An 18,944-nucleotide genomic window follows, 5' to 3' on the forward strand; every position below is an offset into this window, starting at 1 on the left:
GAGTGTGGAGCCCTATGCGGGGCTCAATCCCATGACCCTGACTGAGATCATGACCTGAAATTAAGTCGAATGCTTAACCGATGAGCTGCCCAGGCGTCCCTGGTTCCTTTATTTTACTGCCCCCTCCCTCTCTCTGCCAGCTTCTGGGGGAATCCAGCAAGAACATGACTGGATTCTCACCCATGACTTTTATTCTAGTGCATGTCTTTCGCTTCTCCCCCCATGTTGGGGAACAGGTGGCTAAGATTGGGGAACCAGACAGATGCCAGTAGGTGTTTTGTTGCAGCCACAGTATAAACTGGCTTATTCTTTGGATTTGGGTCCGCTGGAGGCGCACAGGGAAAGGAAATGGCCTTTTGATTTTTGGTTGTTGATTTTGGGGGAGGAAGGGCATGGGACCAGTTTGCTGCCTGAGCAGCGTTAGCCTGGAAAACAGAATACCTGTTGGAATTGCTTTCCTGGTGGCTGCTTTTCTGCTCCTGCATCCAGGAAGGGTGTGGTAAAGGGAGTGTGTTCATGGTCCCATGTCTTGGTTCTGTAAAGTGCTGGGAATGGGTGGGGTTTTGCCCCCTAAGAAGGGGCCCCACAGCATTTGGAGGAGCAGGGGCCAAGGAGAGAAGGAAACGAATTTCCTGGGGAAGGAAGTGGCCCGGGGAAGGGGGGGGGGACCTCCGAATATAAAGTCTGTTCTAGAAAGCAGGGTTGGGGGGGCGGGTTATGTCAGGGTCTCTAAGGCCACCCTCAAATTTGATGATTTGCTAGGTGGACTCCCAGGGCTCAGCATATAGTAGAAATAATAGCTGTAATTTATTTCAGGGAAAAGACACAAAGCACAAAGCAAAGGGAAAGGGCACCTGGGGTGAAACCAAGGGGTGGAGGCAACCAAACCAGGTACAGGGCCCTCTCCCATGGAGGGCACACAGGACACACTTAATTCCCCCAGCAGTGAGCTGTGTCACCTCCCAGGGGAGCCCATTACTGACTCAGTGCCCAGGGTGTTTACTGGGGGCTGCTCACACTGGCTCCCACTGCCTGGTACCTACCAAACTTCCAGACTCCCCACGGGAAAGCTGATGGCCAGCATAAATCATGCTGTGTGTACAAACAATCCAGGCGCAGTGAGCCCCCCCTTATCAGTTAGGGAACGGGTGGGGGGGCCCTCCCGAAGTCAAGCCAGCCACTGGCCAGCCTGGCCAACAGGCTTCTCCAGGAGTGCAGCCTTGGGCTTGCTATGTTAACACGTTACCACACAGGACGGACTTACTCCCATCCCTCCAGGTTCTTGGGTTCAAGCTCTCCCCCATCCAAGGAGCACGGCCTTTGCCCCGTCCTGCTGTGCCACCCAGGCCCACGAGGCCTGCTTATCAAGGAAGATAACGTCCTTTCCCACCCACGTACGTGGTCATCGAACAAGCATTTACGGTTCTGAGACTGGCACCTTATTTTGCCGTGCAGAAATTCTGGGAGCTGGTGGGGGCAATTAGCTCCTTTTGCTAATGAGGATGAGGAAACGGGCCTCCGTGGAGAAGCAGCAGCTGTGGCCTCCCTGACCTCAAACCTTGGTTCCTTCCTGCTTCGGGAGCCACCCCTCTGAGCTTGGTTATATGTGTGTGTCACCTCTCCTGCTATTTTTGTATGCAAAAAAATTATCCAAAAAAAAAAAAAATAGGTTTCCGCCACAAAGAAAGTTTGTTGTCACTGCCTCGAACTTGGAAATTAAAAAGTTCTTGAGAAAAAAGCAAAAGGCAACCATAAAATTAGACGTGAAGGACCAATACACAAGGTTTGAGACAGGAAAAGTTGAAAAGTTGTGTGAATCCGGAGGAGAGTGACTTTTTCCACATGCAAATCTATTTTGTTTAGCTTGGCTGATGGACCGGGGGAGGAGGGTGAGTGCAGAAATGACATTCTACACCTGGGGAAGCCTGTGCATGGAAGAGGGAAGTGTGTGCTTGCCTGGAAGGGCTTGGAGTCAGGGGGTGGGGTGGGGAGGTGGGGGGAAGGCCCCTGTACCCACTGTCTGGAGCAGGGACAGGTGTCTGGAGTGTCCCCGGTGCTCCAGCGAGCGCAGGCCCCTCTTTGTGCTTGCCGCCGCAGGTCACTGGGATCCCCATGAACTGCTCCGTGAAACTGCAGCTGAGCCTGTATATCAAGGCCATTAAAGGCATCGGGTAAGTGACCGTGGGGGCTGGGGCCGGGATCCCAGGGACGGGGGTCTCCCGAGGGACAAGCTCATGGGGAGGGAGATGGTCCTCCTGCATGTGGAGTCTGCTCCCTGCCCTGAAATCCTGGTTTTCTCTCTTAACATCTGTCTCCCAAATTCACCAGACCCTTGCATCCAAGTGGTTTCCCATTCAACAGAAAATTGGAAAAAAACAAAAAACAAAAAACAATCCTGGCAAAGCAAGTATTTGAACATGGAAACATACCAAATAGCATTTTAAAGTGTGACTCTTCACTTTATAGAAGACATTTTTTTAAGCCTTGATTTTGTTTTTGTTGTTGTTTGTTTTGGATAGCGAGCTTACGGAGATATAATTCACATACCATAAAAGCACCCTTTGAAAAGGTACATTTCAGGGTGATGGGCACTAAGGCGGATACATGATGAGATGAACAGTGGGGGTTATACTATATATGTTGGCAATTTGAATTTAAATCAAATATAAAAAAAGAAAAAAGGTACACTTCAGTGATTTGTAGCATATTCAGAGTTGTGCAGCCATTGCTCTGTCAAGTTTAGAACGTTTCCATCACCCCCAAAGACACCTGTCCCTGTTAGCAGCCATTGCCCCTCCCCTTCCCCCAGCCCTTGGCAACCCCTTGTCTACTTTCTGTCTATGGATTTGCCTGTTCTGGACACTTCCTATAAAGAGGATCATATAGTAATGACCTTCTGTGTCCAGCTTCTCACTCAGCATCATGCTTACAAGGCTCATCCATGTTGTAGCAGCTTCTTCCTTTTTATGGCCAAATCTTATTCCATTGTCTGCAGTGGGCATGTTTCATTTATCAGCTGATGGATATTTGGGATTTTCTTGTTTTGGGCCATCATGAGCAATGCCTGCTCTGAGCATGCAGGTATACATTTCTGTGTGGATGCGTGCTTTCATTTCTTTTGGGTAGATACCTTGGAGCAAAATTGCTGCATCAGAGAGAAACTCCACGTTTAGGCGTTGGAGGGGCTGCTGGGCTGTTGTGTACAGCAGCTGCCTCATTGACCTTCCCGCCAGCAGTGTGGGAACGCTCCAACCTCCATGTCCTCGTCAGCTCTTGTCAGAGCGTGGTGTTGTGATGGAGCTGGGCGAGACGGTGTTCTGGTTTTTGTCTTTTTTTTTTTTTTTAAAGCATATTTGAAATAGTTTCATTAAAAAAATTTCCCTAGGAAGAATTTCTGGGCTGCAGGAATGTGAGCATCTCTTCAGCTTTGTAAAATACCTTTCAGCTGGAAAGAATACGCGCCTCTCTTTTGCTCCCACCCTGGCTTTTAAGTTGTGCATTGTGAGGCTGTCAGAGGGTTTGCTTGTGGAAGATTTGTGGGTGGTCAAACGCCCTGCCACCAGGCATCTGCCACCCAGCCTCGGGCTTTGGGGCCCACACCACTTCATGGGGGCAGGAGGCAGCAGGTGACTGGGAAGAGCTGGGCAGACTGGGTGGGGAGGGCACCAAGGGCTAGCCCCTGCCTGCATCAGGGAGCTCATGCCTGCTGCCGCCCCATCCGATGCATCTTCAAATGCATTTTTCAAAATCTGAATTTTATCAGGGGCTTAATTTTCACCTATTGGAAGTGAATTTGAATTTTTTTTAAAGGTTTTATGTATTCATGAGAGAGACAGAGAAACAGAGGCAGAGGGAAAAGCAGGCTCCCTGCAGGGAGCCCGATATGGGGCTTGATCCCAGGACCCTAGGATCACACCCTGAGCCAAAGGCAGACGCTCAACCGCTGAGCCCCCCAGGTGCCCCGTGAGTTGGATTTCTTGACAAACGCTGCTCAAGCCAGCAGTACACGTGGGCCGCTGAGTTCTGCCTGTTGGTGACCCCAGGGCCTCTACCCTGACCTCTCTGGGCCTCTGTGTCTGCATCTGTTCAGGATGAGGCTATGCAGATGTCTGACCTCTAGTTCAGGCTGGAGCAGTGGCCTCCAGGGAGCTGGTCTAACAGCAGTGATTCCCACCATCCCCGAGGGCCAGTGGCAACGGGTGTGGGAAAAGACAGGAGGCACAGCTGCCCGCAAGCTGAGCTGTTTAACTGTGGCTTGTCTGGGGAACTTTTGTGTTGTTTGCCCACAAGATAAAGGCAGCAGAGTTGCATGCTATTTGCATTTAATTTACATCAGTTCTTACAAATTCGGATAAAAAAAGACCAACGTGGACCTTCTATTGTATTTCTGTAGTGTTTTTATTTTATTTTATTTTTTAAATTTATTTGAGAAAGAGCCCCAATCTGAGGGGAAGGGCAGAGGCAGAGGGCAAAGCAGACTCCCCACTGAGCAGAGAGCCCAGTGCGGGGCTGGATCCCAGGACCCCAAGATCATGACCTGAGCTGAAGGCAGATGCTTAACCCACTGAGCCACCCAGGTGCCCCTCTGTAATGTTTTCTGTGTCTCCTCTGTAGGTAATGCTGTGCAAATTCATTTCACTGCACAATACTCTACTTAATAGGTGGCCCGAGAGATGTTTAAGAGTGGTGATTGAGAGATTTTGGCCTTTTGTGTTGACTTTGGTTCTGTCCCCTACTGCATTCCATTTCCCCTCTGTCCAGCTATGCCTTCTATAAGCCAACCCACGCCTCCCGTCCTCCACAAGCAGCTGCAGAATATTTTCGTCCATTTGTTTGCTAGGATTTAACAATGACAGCAGTAACAAACCTGGAGCACTTTCTATATGGTGGGTGTTCCTCTAACCAGTCTGGTCATGTTACTGCATTTTGAGCAGTAGAGCCCCATGAGGAGTGCCATTGTAATCACCACTTTACAGAGGAGACAGAGAGGGTGGGGAGCGTGCCCAAGGTCACACAGTTAGCTAATAAGTGTTGTGTCAGGGGTCTCCAAGACCACTCTCAGGTTCGATGACTCAATGGGAAGACTCATAGGATTCAGCACATAGTCCTACCTGTGGCTGTGATTTATTACAGTGGAAGGATTCCAACAAAATCAACAAAGGAAAAGGTGCATGGGGTGAAGTCTGGATGAGCCACACAGTAGCCTCCAGAGCCCTCTCCCAGGAGAGTCATACAGGATACCCTTAATTCCTCCAGTAATGAGTTGTGACAATACGTGTGAAGTGTTTTTACCAGAGAAGCCCATTAGAGACTCAGTGCCCAGTGTGTTTATTGGGGCCTGGTCACGTAGGCAGCCTCTGTTCTGGCATGGACCCAGATTCCAGACTCTCCAAAGGAAAGCAGGAGGTGAGCATAAACCCTATTGTTAGTTCGCTGGGTACACTGCCATCCTGAATATCAAATTTGGGGTTTTGTTTCTAAAAGGAACAGAGGCACCTCAGCCAGGTCACTGGCAGTCCCCACCTTATAGGAGATGTGAATTTTTAATTCAGAAAGATATTACAGGTTGTCAAGTTGCTCCCTCCCAGGAAATGCCCATTACTCAAGCCTGCACCAATCCACTTGTTACAAAATCAAATCCCTCCTGACCCTGGAGCTTAGGATCACATGACCAAAGCTGCCTGACATTAAACACCCTGACAAAACTTCTTACTTGCTTTGTCTCGCTTATTTCCAGACAAACGGGGAAGATCCAGCCCGTGGTCCTGCCATTGGTGTGGTTTGAAGAGGTGAGGCTGCTTCTGGTTGCCTGCCTGGGTGCCCTTGGGCACAGTGTTTGGGACCCCAGGCAGGAACCAGTGTGGGCTTTGGGGGCAAAGGGCTGTTTGTGGAGGGTAGGGGTAGGCTGGCAGCTGGAATGTGGGATGTAGAACAATCCATGAGAAGCTTCACAAAGTCCAAACCCTTCCTATCAGTTATCCCACTGCGTTGATAGGTGAGAAAGACAGAAGCTGCATGAAAACTGTAAAGCCCTGGTCCACAGTATAATTTTGAAAATGTGCTTGATCACTTCTCCTGAGAGAAGGGAAGTTGCTTTCCAGGGGGTCAGCTTTTCACTTGAACTTTTTTTTCTCCTGGCTTTTTGGGGTTGCTTCTGGCCAGTGCATCTTCAATCAAACAGAACTAGCATCCAAAGGAACAGCCTGTTCACATCACAGTCTGGACAGGTTTTTGGAGGCGGAGCTCTGCTCCATGTGGTCATTCAGGGACACTCATGCTCCTGCTGGCATGTGGTCCTGCCCTCTTCAAGATCCTCAGAACCCACCCCAATCCAGGAATTGGGACCCATGCAGGAGAGAATCCCGTGGCAGGTGTCTATGGGCCAGGTCCGAAGTTGTAGCATACTAGGCCCAAGTCCCATTGGCCAGAATATGATCGCATGGCCTTGCCCAGCTGCAAGGGAGTCTGGGAAATGTATTCCCATTGTGTGGCCCCAAGGAAAATGAGACTCCCTTGCAAGCTCCATCACAGACCTGTGGTCCTGAGATGGGGAAGGGGTGGGGGGTCCGAGGATGTGTGGCTCCACGCATTTGTTTGCTGTTCTCCATCCCCAGAGCGGGGCAATGGAAGGCAAGCCCCTGAAGACCTTCTATACCCAGCTTGTGTTGATGCCCAATGTGTTGCACTACGCCCAGTACGTCCTCCTCGCGCTGGGCTGCATCCTGCTGCTCATCCCCATCATCCACCAGTTGCGGAGCCAAGTAGGTAGTGGCCAGAGTGAGGCCAGGGCTGAATGGCCCATTGCTTGCCTGCCGGGGGAAGGTGGGGCTCAGATGGGGTCCCCTGGGCATCCCTCCAGTCGTCCCCGCAGACACTCCCAGCCTAGAGCCCACCTTGGGCAGTGGTCCCACGTCTCTGCCTGGGGCAGGGGAGCTGTCACTGCATGCTTGCCTCTCTCACATCCCACAATGTCACTTTTCTGCTGGTCCTGGGAGGCCTGGGGACTCTCCCTGGGAAGGGCTGCCAGTGGGCTTCGGGTGATGAGACCTGGTACTTGAATACTTGAATGGTTTGTTCATCATGTCAGCACCTGTGGGTGCCAGGCTCTGCAGGGACGGGGCAGATAGCTGTGAACAAGACAGACATGGGCCCTGCTCTGGGGGAGCATGGTATTCTAGTTAGGGAGACACATGCAAACCGAGTAAACAGGAAAGGTAATTTCGCTGATGATAAAGATGTCAGAAAACGTGACAGACAAGGTCAGTGCTGTCCAGGAGAAATACGTGAGCCGGGTGTGTGATTTTAAATTTACATTTTCTAATAGCTATGTTAAGTAAAAAGAAATCAATTTTAATAATATATTTTGTTTAACTTGGAGAGGTCCAAAATACAACCACATCAACATGTAATCAATATAAAAAATATAAAAATATTTCACATTGTTTTTTCATGTTCAGCTTTCGAAATGCAGGGTGTATTTTATACCTACTGCAGGTTTTGATTTGGACTCATCCCATTTTAAAGGCTTAACAGCCATATGTGGCTACTGGACTGGACAGCACAGCACAGCATTCAAGGGGGTTGGGGACAGCTCTAGAGAGAGTGTCAGGAAAGGCTTCTCAGGAGGAGAGGTAGAAGTTAGCTCAGATGTGGACGGTGATGACGCACTCTGCACAGAGTCACAGAAGGAGTGCTCTGAGAGAAGGAATGGCCAGTGCAAAGGCCCCAAGGCCGAGGTGGGCGAGGCATGTGGGAGGGCCCTTAGGCCCCCATGGCGCCTGATTTCTTGCTTCAGCTTTGGCAAACAGCTCTTCTGACTTCTCTTTCTCGGGGGCAGCTTGCATGCTTGCTTGCTTGCTGGGGTCATGACAAACCTTCCCGGGTTTCAGGGAAGTTTGGGTTTCAGACCCTTTACCCGATTTGCCTTCCAAATTCCCCGTCCTCTAGTGGGGAAGGTTTGCCCTGGTGCGAGGGTGCGGGGGCCCATGCGCTCTCACCACACCATCGCTCTGCTGCTTGAGCTCCTGCTGACCGGTGGGTGGGAGCAGCCCGCTAGGGGCCCGGGAGGCCGGGCTGAGGAGGGCTGGCACTCCAGGGAACCCTATGGTTCTTAGGCTGATTTATGTTGGGAGGGCGGAAGGGACTAAAAGCCAAGGCTCCCAGCATGTGGATCCCTCCTTGGGTGTTTCCACTAGTGAAGATGCATTGCCACAGGCGGGGGTCCTGGGGACTGGCTGGTGAGGGGCCGGCCCAGCCTCCACCTCTGTTTCCTCTCTCCTGAGTCTCCATCAGAAGTGGGATGGGGAAGGAGAGTGAGGAAACCTATGTGAAATTGCTGGCTATAGGGCCCCTTCCCCCCAGGCCTGACCCCAGGTGAGCGTGTGGCCCCCAGACTCCCTGAGGATGCCACTGAGACTCCCTCCCCATGGGTGGCACTGGAGGCCACAGAATGGAAATTTATTCCATGACTTTTTATGTTGTTGTTGTTCGGAAGCTTAACAGGGGGGTCAGGCCTCACTTATTTTTATGTTATTTGTCCCGATTAAAAGAAAAAAAAATTTATATGCTGATGAACTCAACATATTTTCATTTCACGCAGATTTTTCTTTTTAAGTCATTCCTTTCAAGTAGCAAGCCTCTTTAACAGAAAATTCTGTTCCTGGCCCATTTAAAACAAAGAACCAGCTCAGCCCGCTGGTTCTTCACCAGGGCGTCCTGCCCACTATGGCCCGTCTCCCCACCTTGTGTCCTGAGCCACACCTAGATGTGCAGGTGGGTAAACCCTTTCCTGCGTAGCTTGTCTGTTGGACCGAGCACGTTTTTTTGTTTTTGTTTTTGTTTTTGTTTTTTTAAAGATTTTATTTATTCATGAGAGACAGAGAGAGAGAGGCAGGGACACAGGCACAGGGAGAAGCAGGCTCCATGCAGGGAGCCTGATACGCGACTCGATCCCGGGTCTCCAGGATCATGCTTTGGGCTGAAGGCGGCGCTAAACCGCTGAGCCACCGGGCTGCCCCCGAGCACGTTTTCTGAAGGCATTTCTTCCCCTAGTGAAGGGCACCCATCCCCCAGGTCTCAGCATTCCCATTCATTCACAGTTGGACTTAACACCCTGCTCTTTGCTTTCCAAAAATTGAAGAACCATGTCAACCGTTTGTGTTTGGCTGCGGCGTCAATTATAAATTAGCTTGGTTATCTTCTAGGAGAAATGCTATTTATTTTGGAGTAGTAGTAAAAAGGGCTCAAAGGATAAGGAGGCCATTCAGGCCTATTCTGAATCCCTGATGACACCAGCTCCCAAGGGCACTGTGCTACAAGAAGCAAGACTGTAGGTGGGTACCAGGTAACGCCTCGCGCCCCCCCTCCCACTCCCCTTCCTGTAGCGAGTAGAACTCTTGTGGCTTGAAACACTTTGGATCTCACACATTTCTTCAGCCTAAACTTCATCTGGAGTGTCTATAGACTGCAAATTCGTACTTATATATTTTTGTGTTCTGAGCCAATGGCTGTTTTGTGGTCCCAGGCCTGGTAGGAGGTGGAAGGCGATAGCACTCGGTGGGCTGCTGTCTCATTTGCACAGTTGTCTTAGGGAGGTAGGGTCAAGGTTCCAACCAGCTGCTTCTCAAACCTCTGGTGCCCTAGACGCCTCTGAGAAAGTTGGCTCAAAGTGCAGAGCCCTGGGCATCCTTCTGGAGCCTCTGGAATGGATGGAGCCCAGGAATCCTTATTTTATTTTATTTTATTTTATTTTATTTTATTATTTTTTAATTTAATTTAATTTTATTATTTTATTTTATTTTATTTTATTTTATTTTATATTTTATTTTTAGGAATTCATATTTTAATGGACACCCCCAAGGGGATTCTGATGTAAATGATCAGTTGTTGGAGAAACGAGAGTCTAAATAAATCTGGGATGGGGATGCCGGGGTGGCTCAGTTGAGCATCAGACTCTTGATTTCAGCTCAGGTCATGATCTCAGGGTCGTGAGCTAGAGCCCCATGTTGGACTCCATGGGCATGGAGCCTGCTTAGGATCCTCTCTCCTCCTCTCCCTCTCTCCCTCTTCCCCCTCTACCACCCACCTCTGCTCACATATGCTCTCTCTCTCTCTCTCAAAACAAAACAAAAACAAAAACAAAAACTACCCAAACCCTAAATCAATCAATCAATCTGGGATGACTGACCAGGAAAAAGAATTTCAGCATCAACTGAACACCAATTGCATACCCGGGATTCAGCCCGACGGTTGGTTTGCCAGGTAGAATAAAGACATGCAGATAAACACTCCCACCCTTTTAAGAAACAACAACAGAAGGATGTCCAAATTTCAATGCCAGATAACAATGAATATATTTTAGGGTAGGTGTGTGCCGTGCTGTCACTGGGACGTGCATATCCTGAAAACTGAATTGTTTACCTGACATTCAGCTTTAACTGGACCGATTTTATCTGGCAGCCTACCTGGGGAGAAGCATGCTTGTGCCCGTGGAAGTTCACCTTCTCCGTCGGGTTCCATTAGGTCTGAGGTCCTAGGAGAGCCGAGTCCTGCTCCTGCTCTGCTCCTGCTCGGGTTGGGGGTGGAATGCAGCAGGTGGAGGCCCGGCCCTAGAGTTTGGGGTCGGGCAGGGGCGACTCGCTCTATGTTTGTACCTCTGATAAATAGCTCTTACTTTGGTTTCTCAGAAATGTGCCGCCCCCTCAAGCTTCTGGGGCAAGCCTGCTTGGGTTTGAATAGCTTTCTTGAGAGCCACAGAGCGAGGGCGAGGCAACAGCCCTGCTCTTCTGGGCCAGTTGGCTGCCTCCACTTGGCTTCGATTGCCAGGACTGGAGGCGGAAATAAAATAGAAAATGCCAAGTCGTGGGCGCAGGTGCTGCAGGCCCTGCAAGGAGGGAGGGGCAGCTGTGTCCCCAGCCAGGCTCTGTGGGGCTCCTCCTGCCAATCGGGGAATAGGAGGATGGGCCCTGAGCATGTTAGAGCTGAGTATCCACGGGATGTCCTTGAGGGCACAGTCCTCGGGCTCAAAAGCCGGGTGTCCTAGCTGGAGACTTGTCTCCCTGTCTCCCAAGAATCTCTCTGGGATGCCTTATTGTGCATAGGTTGGCCCCTTGCTAGCCATGATTCCTTTTTGTGGAAACTTGGTTGGCGTTCTTAGGGTGCAGGGGTGGGGTCCTCAGGCACAGAGAAGGTGTTATTCCCTTTTAGCACAGATAGGGCTGGTGGTTGTGAGGCGAGAGCCCTGCGACTGCCAGGGACATAGCCAACACGTCCTGCCAGCCCAGCCCCCCTCCCAATAAAGTAAAGACAAGACTAGGGTCTCTTTTTTTTTTTTTACCCACAGAACCTAATTTTAAAGTTATTAGGGGAGTTTTTGACTTAGAGATTCTACTGCCATTCCTTCTGGAAGGCAGCTCAGCCTCCACATCAGATGACGCTGCCCCTCCCCCCAGTCATGTTTGCTTGGGGAACGCAGTGTCCTGTAGGCTTTGGTTTGGGAGGCAAGTGCCTGGGAAGTGACCGACTAGTGGTCTTGGAGACCCAGAATCTCTGCATGGTGGGCTCCAGCCTGTGCTGAACCTCAGCATGGGTCCCTGGGGGAGGCCCCACCTCTTGCCTCGCACCGGGGCACGGGAGTAATCTTGAGGGGCTGCCCTGCTTGGGAGAAAGCAGGAAATGGGGGCCTGTCCCAGCCTAGGAGAGTATTTAGAGTATTTTTATGTCAATAAGAAAGACAGCCACTCTGTGCAGACCTGGCCAGCTCTAGGGCAGAGGGTTTGGCAAATGGAGCATGACAGCCCATTTGCAGCCCCCTTGGATAGGTGCCCTTGTGCAGTGAACATCTTGGACAACTGTACATGGAAGCCCTTCAGGGAAATGTTACTGGACCTTTCCTACCTTCTCAGTAATTTCTCTTCCATTCTAAGTCCTCACTCCTCTGCTAAACAAAAGTGAATAGGAAGAGGAGGAATATGGTTCATGTTCAGGTTCCTTGGGGATTTGTTACATGTGTCTTCCTTGGGGGTAGACCGGGGGTCTTTTTAGTCTGGTTTCTCTTTTTATTTCTCACCAAGGCTTTCTTAAATTGTGGCTCATGGGGCCACATTGCTGAAGTTCTGGCCACCCCAGGTGTCCCATGTTGCCCCTCTATGGTGGCGTGTTGGGGTGTGGGGGCCTTGTCTCACTCTGGCCTGGCCTGCCCACAACCCATATTCCTGCCCCTGGCTTGAATGGGCTCAGTCCTGGAAGCCTTTAGATCTGTCTCCAAGGGAGAGGAGCCAGAGTGGGGGATTCGATTCTTCCCTTCCCTCTGTCCTGCCCAGAGTGGGGTGGAGGTTGATTCTCTTCACTGCCTGGAGAGCCAAGCCACTGGGGATCGTGAACAAGCATAAGTGGATGGAGGTTCTGGGGGTACTCCAGCCCTTACTGCTGGGCCGGTGGGGGACCCCTCCCTTCTTCAGAGGAAGGAAGGCAGAGGGCTGAGAGGATGCAGAGCTGGGTGTGGGGGGGACCCTTCCCAGTCCTTATCATCATTGCTGCCTTTAACAACTTAGTTGAGAAACTAAAAAAGAAAAAAATAAAATAAAAGTAGATAAATTACAGTCTCTGATATTCTCTGTCACCCAGACTCAACAACATTAATCATGAACATTCTGTTCTGTTTCACCTTTCCCCCCGGAGGCAGCCACTGCCAGGAATTCAGTGTGTCAGTTTTCCCCTCTAAGTCTGTATATCCGCGAACAATAGATGATTAAAATGATTTTCATGGGCCACCCTGCAGCTGGCTTTCCCCTCCTCGGGTTTCGGTTTGTGAAAGCTGTCCAGGTTCAATGCCATCTTGTGACTCTATTTTAAAAATGCACTCCTGGGTCGCTGGACATGTAGGGGGTTTCCAGTTTTTGTGCTCACGGTGCTGCAGAGAAGCCCTGGACTCCTTGCTTGGCCCTCCTCACCGGATCAGGCACGTCCTCTTGGGCTTCGGTTTTGGCAACCCCGGGAATGGGGCGAGGGCACGGCGAGATGGCGTGTAGGGAGACAGGAGGCTCTCGTAACTGCATTTCAGGGGTCTGTACGTCACTCCAGCCTTTTCTCATCTTGAGCTTGATACATGGGTGTTGCTGATGGGGGGCGGGCAGGGAGCTGCACCATGCTGGAGGATGTGGGTGCATGGCCAAGGGTGGGGCTGGGGATATGGGTGGGGCTCAGTGTCGGGCTTGGTGATCCAGCTCCCGTCTTTCTCCACAGGGTCCCAGAGATGCCACGAGCCAGCCCAGCGTGGCCACTCAGCCAGACCGGCTCCCCAGCCCCTACGCCCCGCTTCTTCAAGACTCTCTCCATGGACGGCCCATCAGTCCTACTAAAGTCTGAGCACCCCAGTTGCTACATGCGTGTCCACACACTGCACACCCCCAGCACACGTACACACACAAGTGCACAGGCGTGTGCAGGCACACTCAGGGATGGAGCCGCTGCTGACGAGACTCAGGGGGAGCCTCACTAACAAGAACTGTCTGGAACCTTCTGTCCAAGTGACCCACAGTGCTGTGGGCACTGGGTCCCCTCCCTCGAGTGAGCCCAGCCTGACCCATTCAGCCCAGGGGCCCGGGCTCCTGAAGGCTCAAGCCACCTTCCCCTGGCGCCCTATCCATAGTCACGAAATACTGCAGTCCCTGCTTGGTGGCTCAGCCACATAGGACAGGGCTTTTACTCTGGAGGGCTGGCTACTGTCCCCAAACCCAGCCTGGGAACACAGACTTCTTGTGCCAAAGCCATGTGGGCGGAGGCTGCCCGGTCCAGCCCAACCAGACCCGGAGCTTTGGCCATTGACCATCCACCTGGGCTGAAGGCGAGACACCTTTGCAAGGTCTCAGTCAACAGTGTGAACTCGAGATGCATCTCAAGGCTGCTCCAGCGGTCTCCTTCCCCAAGCAGACTTTAATCTCCCTCGAGTCTGCATGGGTACCAGGCTTGGGTGTCTGGGGCCCCATTCCTCTAGCCTAAACTGACATCTTCCTGTATGCTGAGCCAGCCACTCCCTGTTGGGGGTGGTGGGAGTCTCTGCCCCAAGCTGTCCCCAGCAAGGGCCCTCAGCGTTTGGGTGCCGGGGCAGAGGTGCAGAAGCCCAGCCGCATCAGTCTGGGTGTCTGGTCTGGTCGGGTGGGAGCCCCATCCACCCGTGACTCCTGCTCCTCCCTCTGCCTCTTTTCTACTGTAAGAGAAGTGAAGTTTATCATCTTTTAAAAACAAATCACTGTTGAAGAATAAACCTTTTATAAACGTTAAGGCTTGAGTTTGTGATAGCCTGTGTGCGGGGGAGTGAGGGGCTTCCTGGGAAGATGTGGGCTCCTCGTCAATAGCTCCTTTCTGGTAGCTGCCAGGAGCGCCGGGGCTGCTGACTTGCCTTCCCATTGTTTTCAAATTTCAACCTTGTTTATATTTAACATTTTATATAAATACTGCATGAATGCAGTTCTTGTTTAGGAAGAGCAGGATCCAAGGCTGCTTTGACCAGTATCCCAAGGTAACTTGCCACTTTGGCATGGAGCCTGGCTGGGCTTTTTTTCTGTGCATTTATATACAAATCAAGATGCCTGTAGGACATGCACAGTATTGTTCTGGGCTCTTGCTCTTTCTTGCTACATAAGAAGCAGAAAAGAAAAGCAGTTAAGACGAGGTATGGAACCCGATGGCCTGGGTTTGAGTCTGAGCTCTGCCTCTTCGAGCAAGTCATTTGACAGCTCAATGTCATTGGCTTGCCCACCTCTGCACCTGCCTCTGTCTGAGAGTGGCTTTGCGAGGATGCAGAAGTTAGTACGTGGAATGCTCTTAGAGCATAGGGGGCACATGGGAAGGGCTAGCTATATACATTTGCCATTATTACATTTCCTATTATGATTTACCATTTTGGGGTTTTCTCCACCCAAGCTGATGGTTCAGCTGTTTCTGTCTGGGACACTGTTCCCCGCCTCGACATATCGAGCTACCTCCTTGTAAGTGACAGCACAGTGTCCCAGGTGCAGATGCCTGCACAGCCCCTCTTGGTGGACATCTAAGCTGTTTCCAACTTTGTCCCACTGCAAACACACTTAGCATTCTGAGGGGCTGGCCTCTGCGGAACAGCCAGCTCCTGCACTACGCCCGGCACCCTGGGCGGGCTCTCTCTGGGCGAGGTGTGGAGGGGCAGCTGCGCAGTCCCTGGGCATGCTCCTGCAGCCTTCCGCCACTCCGAGGTGGCCCCCAGTGGGGATCAGCAGCCGGGGTCCCACGCTGGAAGTCTCAACAGAAGCCGAGGTTGACTGTGCACAGGGCAGAGCCCCACAAGAACAGGGTCATTTCTTCCAAAATCAGGAGAAACCCCAAATTTTAGGTCGAAAAAACGTTTTTAAGCCACATATGTCTATTTTCATCTTGTAGCAGTGCTGTTGCAAAATGCAATTAAAAAATTTTTTTTTGAAAAAAATTTTTTTGGGTGGGAGTTTTTGTTTTTGCAAATATTTTAAAATATCTTTAATGCTGGAAGGAGCCTGCAGAGGTCGCCTGCAGCCCCTCCCCAGGCCGCAGGAGCCCCTTCTGGCTGAAGGCAGCGACCTACACCTGGCAACGGCTGCGTGCCCCTTGGGCTCCAGAAGGCCAGGCGTCTCTGTTCACAGGTGCTCCAGTGATGTCAGAAGTGCCATGATGACATAGGCAGCAGCTGGTGATGACGCAGAGACGCTCTGATAACACAGAGAGGCCTGTGATGGCTGGGGAGGTGCTGTAAGAAGTCAGAAGTGGCGTGATGGTGCGAGCCTTAGGCTGTGTGCAGGTAGCCCAGCAGGTGCAGACGCCGGGTTTAGGCTCGTGGGGGGCCTCGCCACCTCCGCCCCCGTGTGCCGCACACCTTCCCCAAGGCCTTTTGTGGGACCATCTACCTGCTTGCTCTGCTGTGGACCTCGGAGAGCTTCCATCTGATGTTCAATAGCCATCCAGATGAACTTTTCCTCGCACTGTCGTCATGGCCGTTTTAAAATAAAACCATGGTCATCCCCGTTTGCACAGGCCTGATGGGACCTAAACATGATACCGCCACGGAAAAACACACATGCAAGCTACTGTCAGAAATGTTCACTTCCCCTGTCTGGAATGCCTTTCCTCCTCCCCTAGAAGTTCAGCAAAATGTTATAGAATGTATGCTTTTATTTTATTATTCATGAGAGACAGAGAGAGAGGCAGAGACACAGGCAGAGGGAGAAGCAGGCTCCATGCAGGGCACCTGATGTGGGACTCGACCCCGGGTCTCCAGGATCATACCCTGGGCTGCAGGCAGCGCTAAACTGCTGCGCCACCGGGGCTGCCTGAATTTATGCTTTTAATAAACTCTTTTTAATCATTCTGTAGTACTTCTTTGCAACCTAAATACCTTTAGAAGTTTAAATGAGTGTTTTAATTTCTTCTTGTGACCACAAAGGTTAACATTGTGCTGGTCCAGACTGCCGTTCCCTGTAGGTACAACTGACCAACAACATTATGCCTCATATTTGTTATCTATCACACAAAGAAGTTAAAACTATTGGAATGCATCTCCCGTTCATAGGTATTTTATATTTTCTTTTTTTAAAAACATATTTATTCACGAGAAACACACACAGAGAGAGGCAGAGACACAGGCAGAGGGAGAAGCAGGCTCCCTGTGGGGAGCCTGACATGGGACTCGATCCTGGGTCTCCAGGATCACGCCCTGGGCAGAAGGCAGGCTCCAAGCCGCTGAGCCACCCGGGCATCCCTCCTTTTTTTTTTTTTTTTTTTAAGATTTTATTTATTTATTCATGAGAGACCCACAGAGAGAGAGAGAGGCAGAGACACAGGCAGAGGGAGAGGCAGGCTCCATGCAGGGAGCCCGATGTGGGACTCGATCCAGGGGCCCCAAGATCACTACCTGACCACCTGACCAAGGCAGACACTATCACTGAGCCACCCAGGTGCCCCTACTTTTTATATTTTCTTAAATGTACAGTGTTACAGAAGTGTGTGTAGAGTTCTAGGAATTGTAACACATACACATCTGAGTAACCACCACCGACCAAGTTACAGAACAATTTTATGATCCCTCCAGATTTCCTCCTGCTTCTCCTTTGCAGTAAATCCTTCCCCTGAAGCCTAACCTCTGGCAACCAGACAGTTTTGCCTTTTTGAGAATGTCCTATAAATAGAATCACACGGTATTCGGATTTTTAAGCCTGCTTCTTTCACTTGCCTTGAGATTCGCACAGGTCCTTGTGTGTATGAGTTCGTTTCTCTATTGCAGAGTAGGATGCCACTGTGTGCATGTACTGTGGGTCTGTAGCCATTCAGGAGTTGCAACGCCTCTAAAAGTGTTTCCAGGTTTTGGCAATTACGAATAATTCCTAGGAGTGGGATTGGTGAGCCATACGCTAACCCTGTGTTTAACATTTGAGGTGAGACCAGCAGACAATGTCCAGCAGTGATGGTATCCCGCATTCCCACCAGCAAGGTGTGAGGGCTTCACCTGTTTTGCATAATGGCCAGCATCTTGGTGTTTTAAAAACTTTTAGTCATTCGCAGTGGAATCTCATTGTGTGTTTTCAAAAATTTTTATCCATTTCATTTAGAGAGAGAGTGTGTGAGTGAGGCAGGGCCAGAGGCAGAGGGAGAGAGAGAGAGAATCTTCAAGCAGACTCCCCGCTGAGCATGAGCCCAACACCAGCCGGATCCCGGGATCCCAAGATCATGACCCGAGCCGAGGTCGGATGCTTAACCGACTGAGCCACCCAGGCGCCTCTTACTATGGTTTTTATTTCCCTGGAAATGCATCTCTTGATGATGTGAATGCGAGTTCCACTTCACCCCTCATTGATTCATGTATCCTTCAGTGATGAAACTTTTTCTAGAAGGAGACCAAATTTGTTGTCATTTCCATTCTTATTTTGGTAGATGTAAGCTAGAGAAGTCTTGTTTACATAAATAAGCAACGAGGAGTTTACATGTCCTGATTGCCATGTCACTCAAATTTTAAACCCTTGAGTAACGGGGCAGAAATCATATGGTCATCTGTCATCAAGAAGTATTTTTGCTGATCTGTCTGCCGACAAGTCCATTTGACCTTTCGCACATTTGTAGAAAGCAACAAAGTGGAAACCACCCATCTGCAACAGGATTGCAACAGGATTACTCAATCTTTAGATTAGTTCTGGAAACCAGTATTCAGGAGTGTCCCTCCAGTGGGGACTAGGGGCAGCGGGTGCCTCAGGAAGAGGCTGGGAGGATGGTCTCCGCTGCCTGGGCCTGCTCTTGGGTAGACCTGCTGACGAAAAGCTCATGGGGGCCCAGCCTCCAAGGCGGTTCCCTTGAAACCCTCATTTGCTCTCCACGCCCCAGCTTAAGCTGATAACCTTGAGGATGCCGGACTTCCCAGCACACCCAGTACAGACATTTTTTAAACTTTTGCAGGTAGCTCTGCTTCCTTGTAGAAAAGAAAGAAAAAAAAGGGCAGTTATCCATAAAGCATGCTGTTGTGTGTGCATGCGCGCGCGTGTGTGTCCATGCCTGTGTGTGTGTGTGTGTGTGTGTGTGCCCATGTCCCAAAGGAGCACAGGATGTAAGAAGGGAATTTGCTCATCATTGTGTGAACATCTTGCTTCTTGATATCTTTGTAAGATTCAAGTTGATTTGTTATTTGGGATACATCCAATGACTTCATCCAGGGCTCAGTGAGGAAAGTGCCCTCTGGCCCAACGGCTACAAGGACCAGCGGTGCTGACAACCTCAAGAGACACTTGTCACACTTGAATGTGGCATTGGTTTGAGGAATTCTCAGGAATGTCTTTGACACTGAGACTCTTCCCCATTCTCTTACTTTACACCCTCACCCCACCTACCATGTGATTCTGTTAATATTTTTTTAAAAATCTGACTCATTTCTGAGCACCTGGGTGGCTCAGTGGTTGTGT

At 50.5% G+C, this 18,944-nt stretch overlaps 1 protein-coding gene across 8 annotated transcripts in view; it reads left to right on the forward strand.

The window, feature by feature from the left end:
- The window catches only part of SCARB1 (scavenger receptor class B member 1), an 85,414-nt gene extending 71,134 nt beyond the window's left edge, over window positions 1–14,280 (forward strand). For 6 of the 8 annotated variants that reach the window (XM_077875261.1, XM_077875259.1, XM_077875262.1 and 3 more), the window contains 5 exons: window positions 2,098–2,171; window positions 5,738–5,789; window positions 6,615–6,761; window positions 9,204–9,332; window positions 13,243–14,280. In XM_077875261.1, the coding sequence (XP_077731387.1) occupies window positions 2,098–2,171; window positions 5,738–5,789; window positions 6,615–6,761; window positions 9,204–9,332 (402 nt within the window). In that variant the 3' untranslated portion in view covers window positions 13,243–14,280. The remainder of the gene's footprint in view (window positions 1–2,097; window positions 2,172–5,737; window positions 5,790–6,614; window positions 6,762–9,203; window positions 9,333–13,242) is intronic. The other 2 variants (XM_077875260.1, XM_077875264.1) reach the window with 1 other exon arrangement.
- Window positions 14,281–18,944: the final 4,664 nt, after the last annotated feature.

The sequence above is a fragment of the Canis aureus genome, chromosome 27 (assembly GCF_053574225.1).
Source record: "Canis aureus isolate CA01 chromosome 27, VMU_Caureus_v.1.0, whole genome shotgun sequence".
In the NCBI taxonomy this organism is placed as follows: Eukaryota; Metazoa; Chordata; class Mammalia; order Carnivora; family Canidae; genus Canis; species Canis aureus.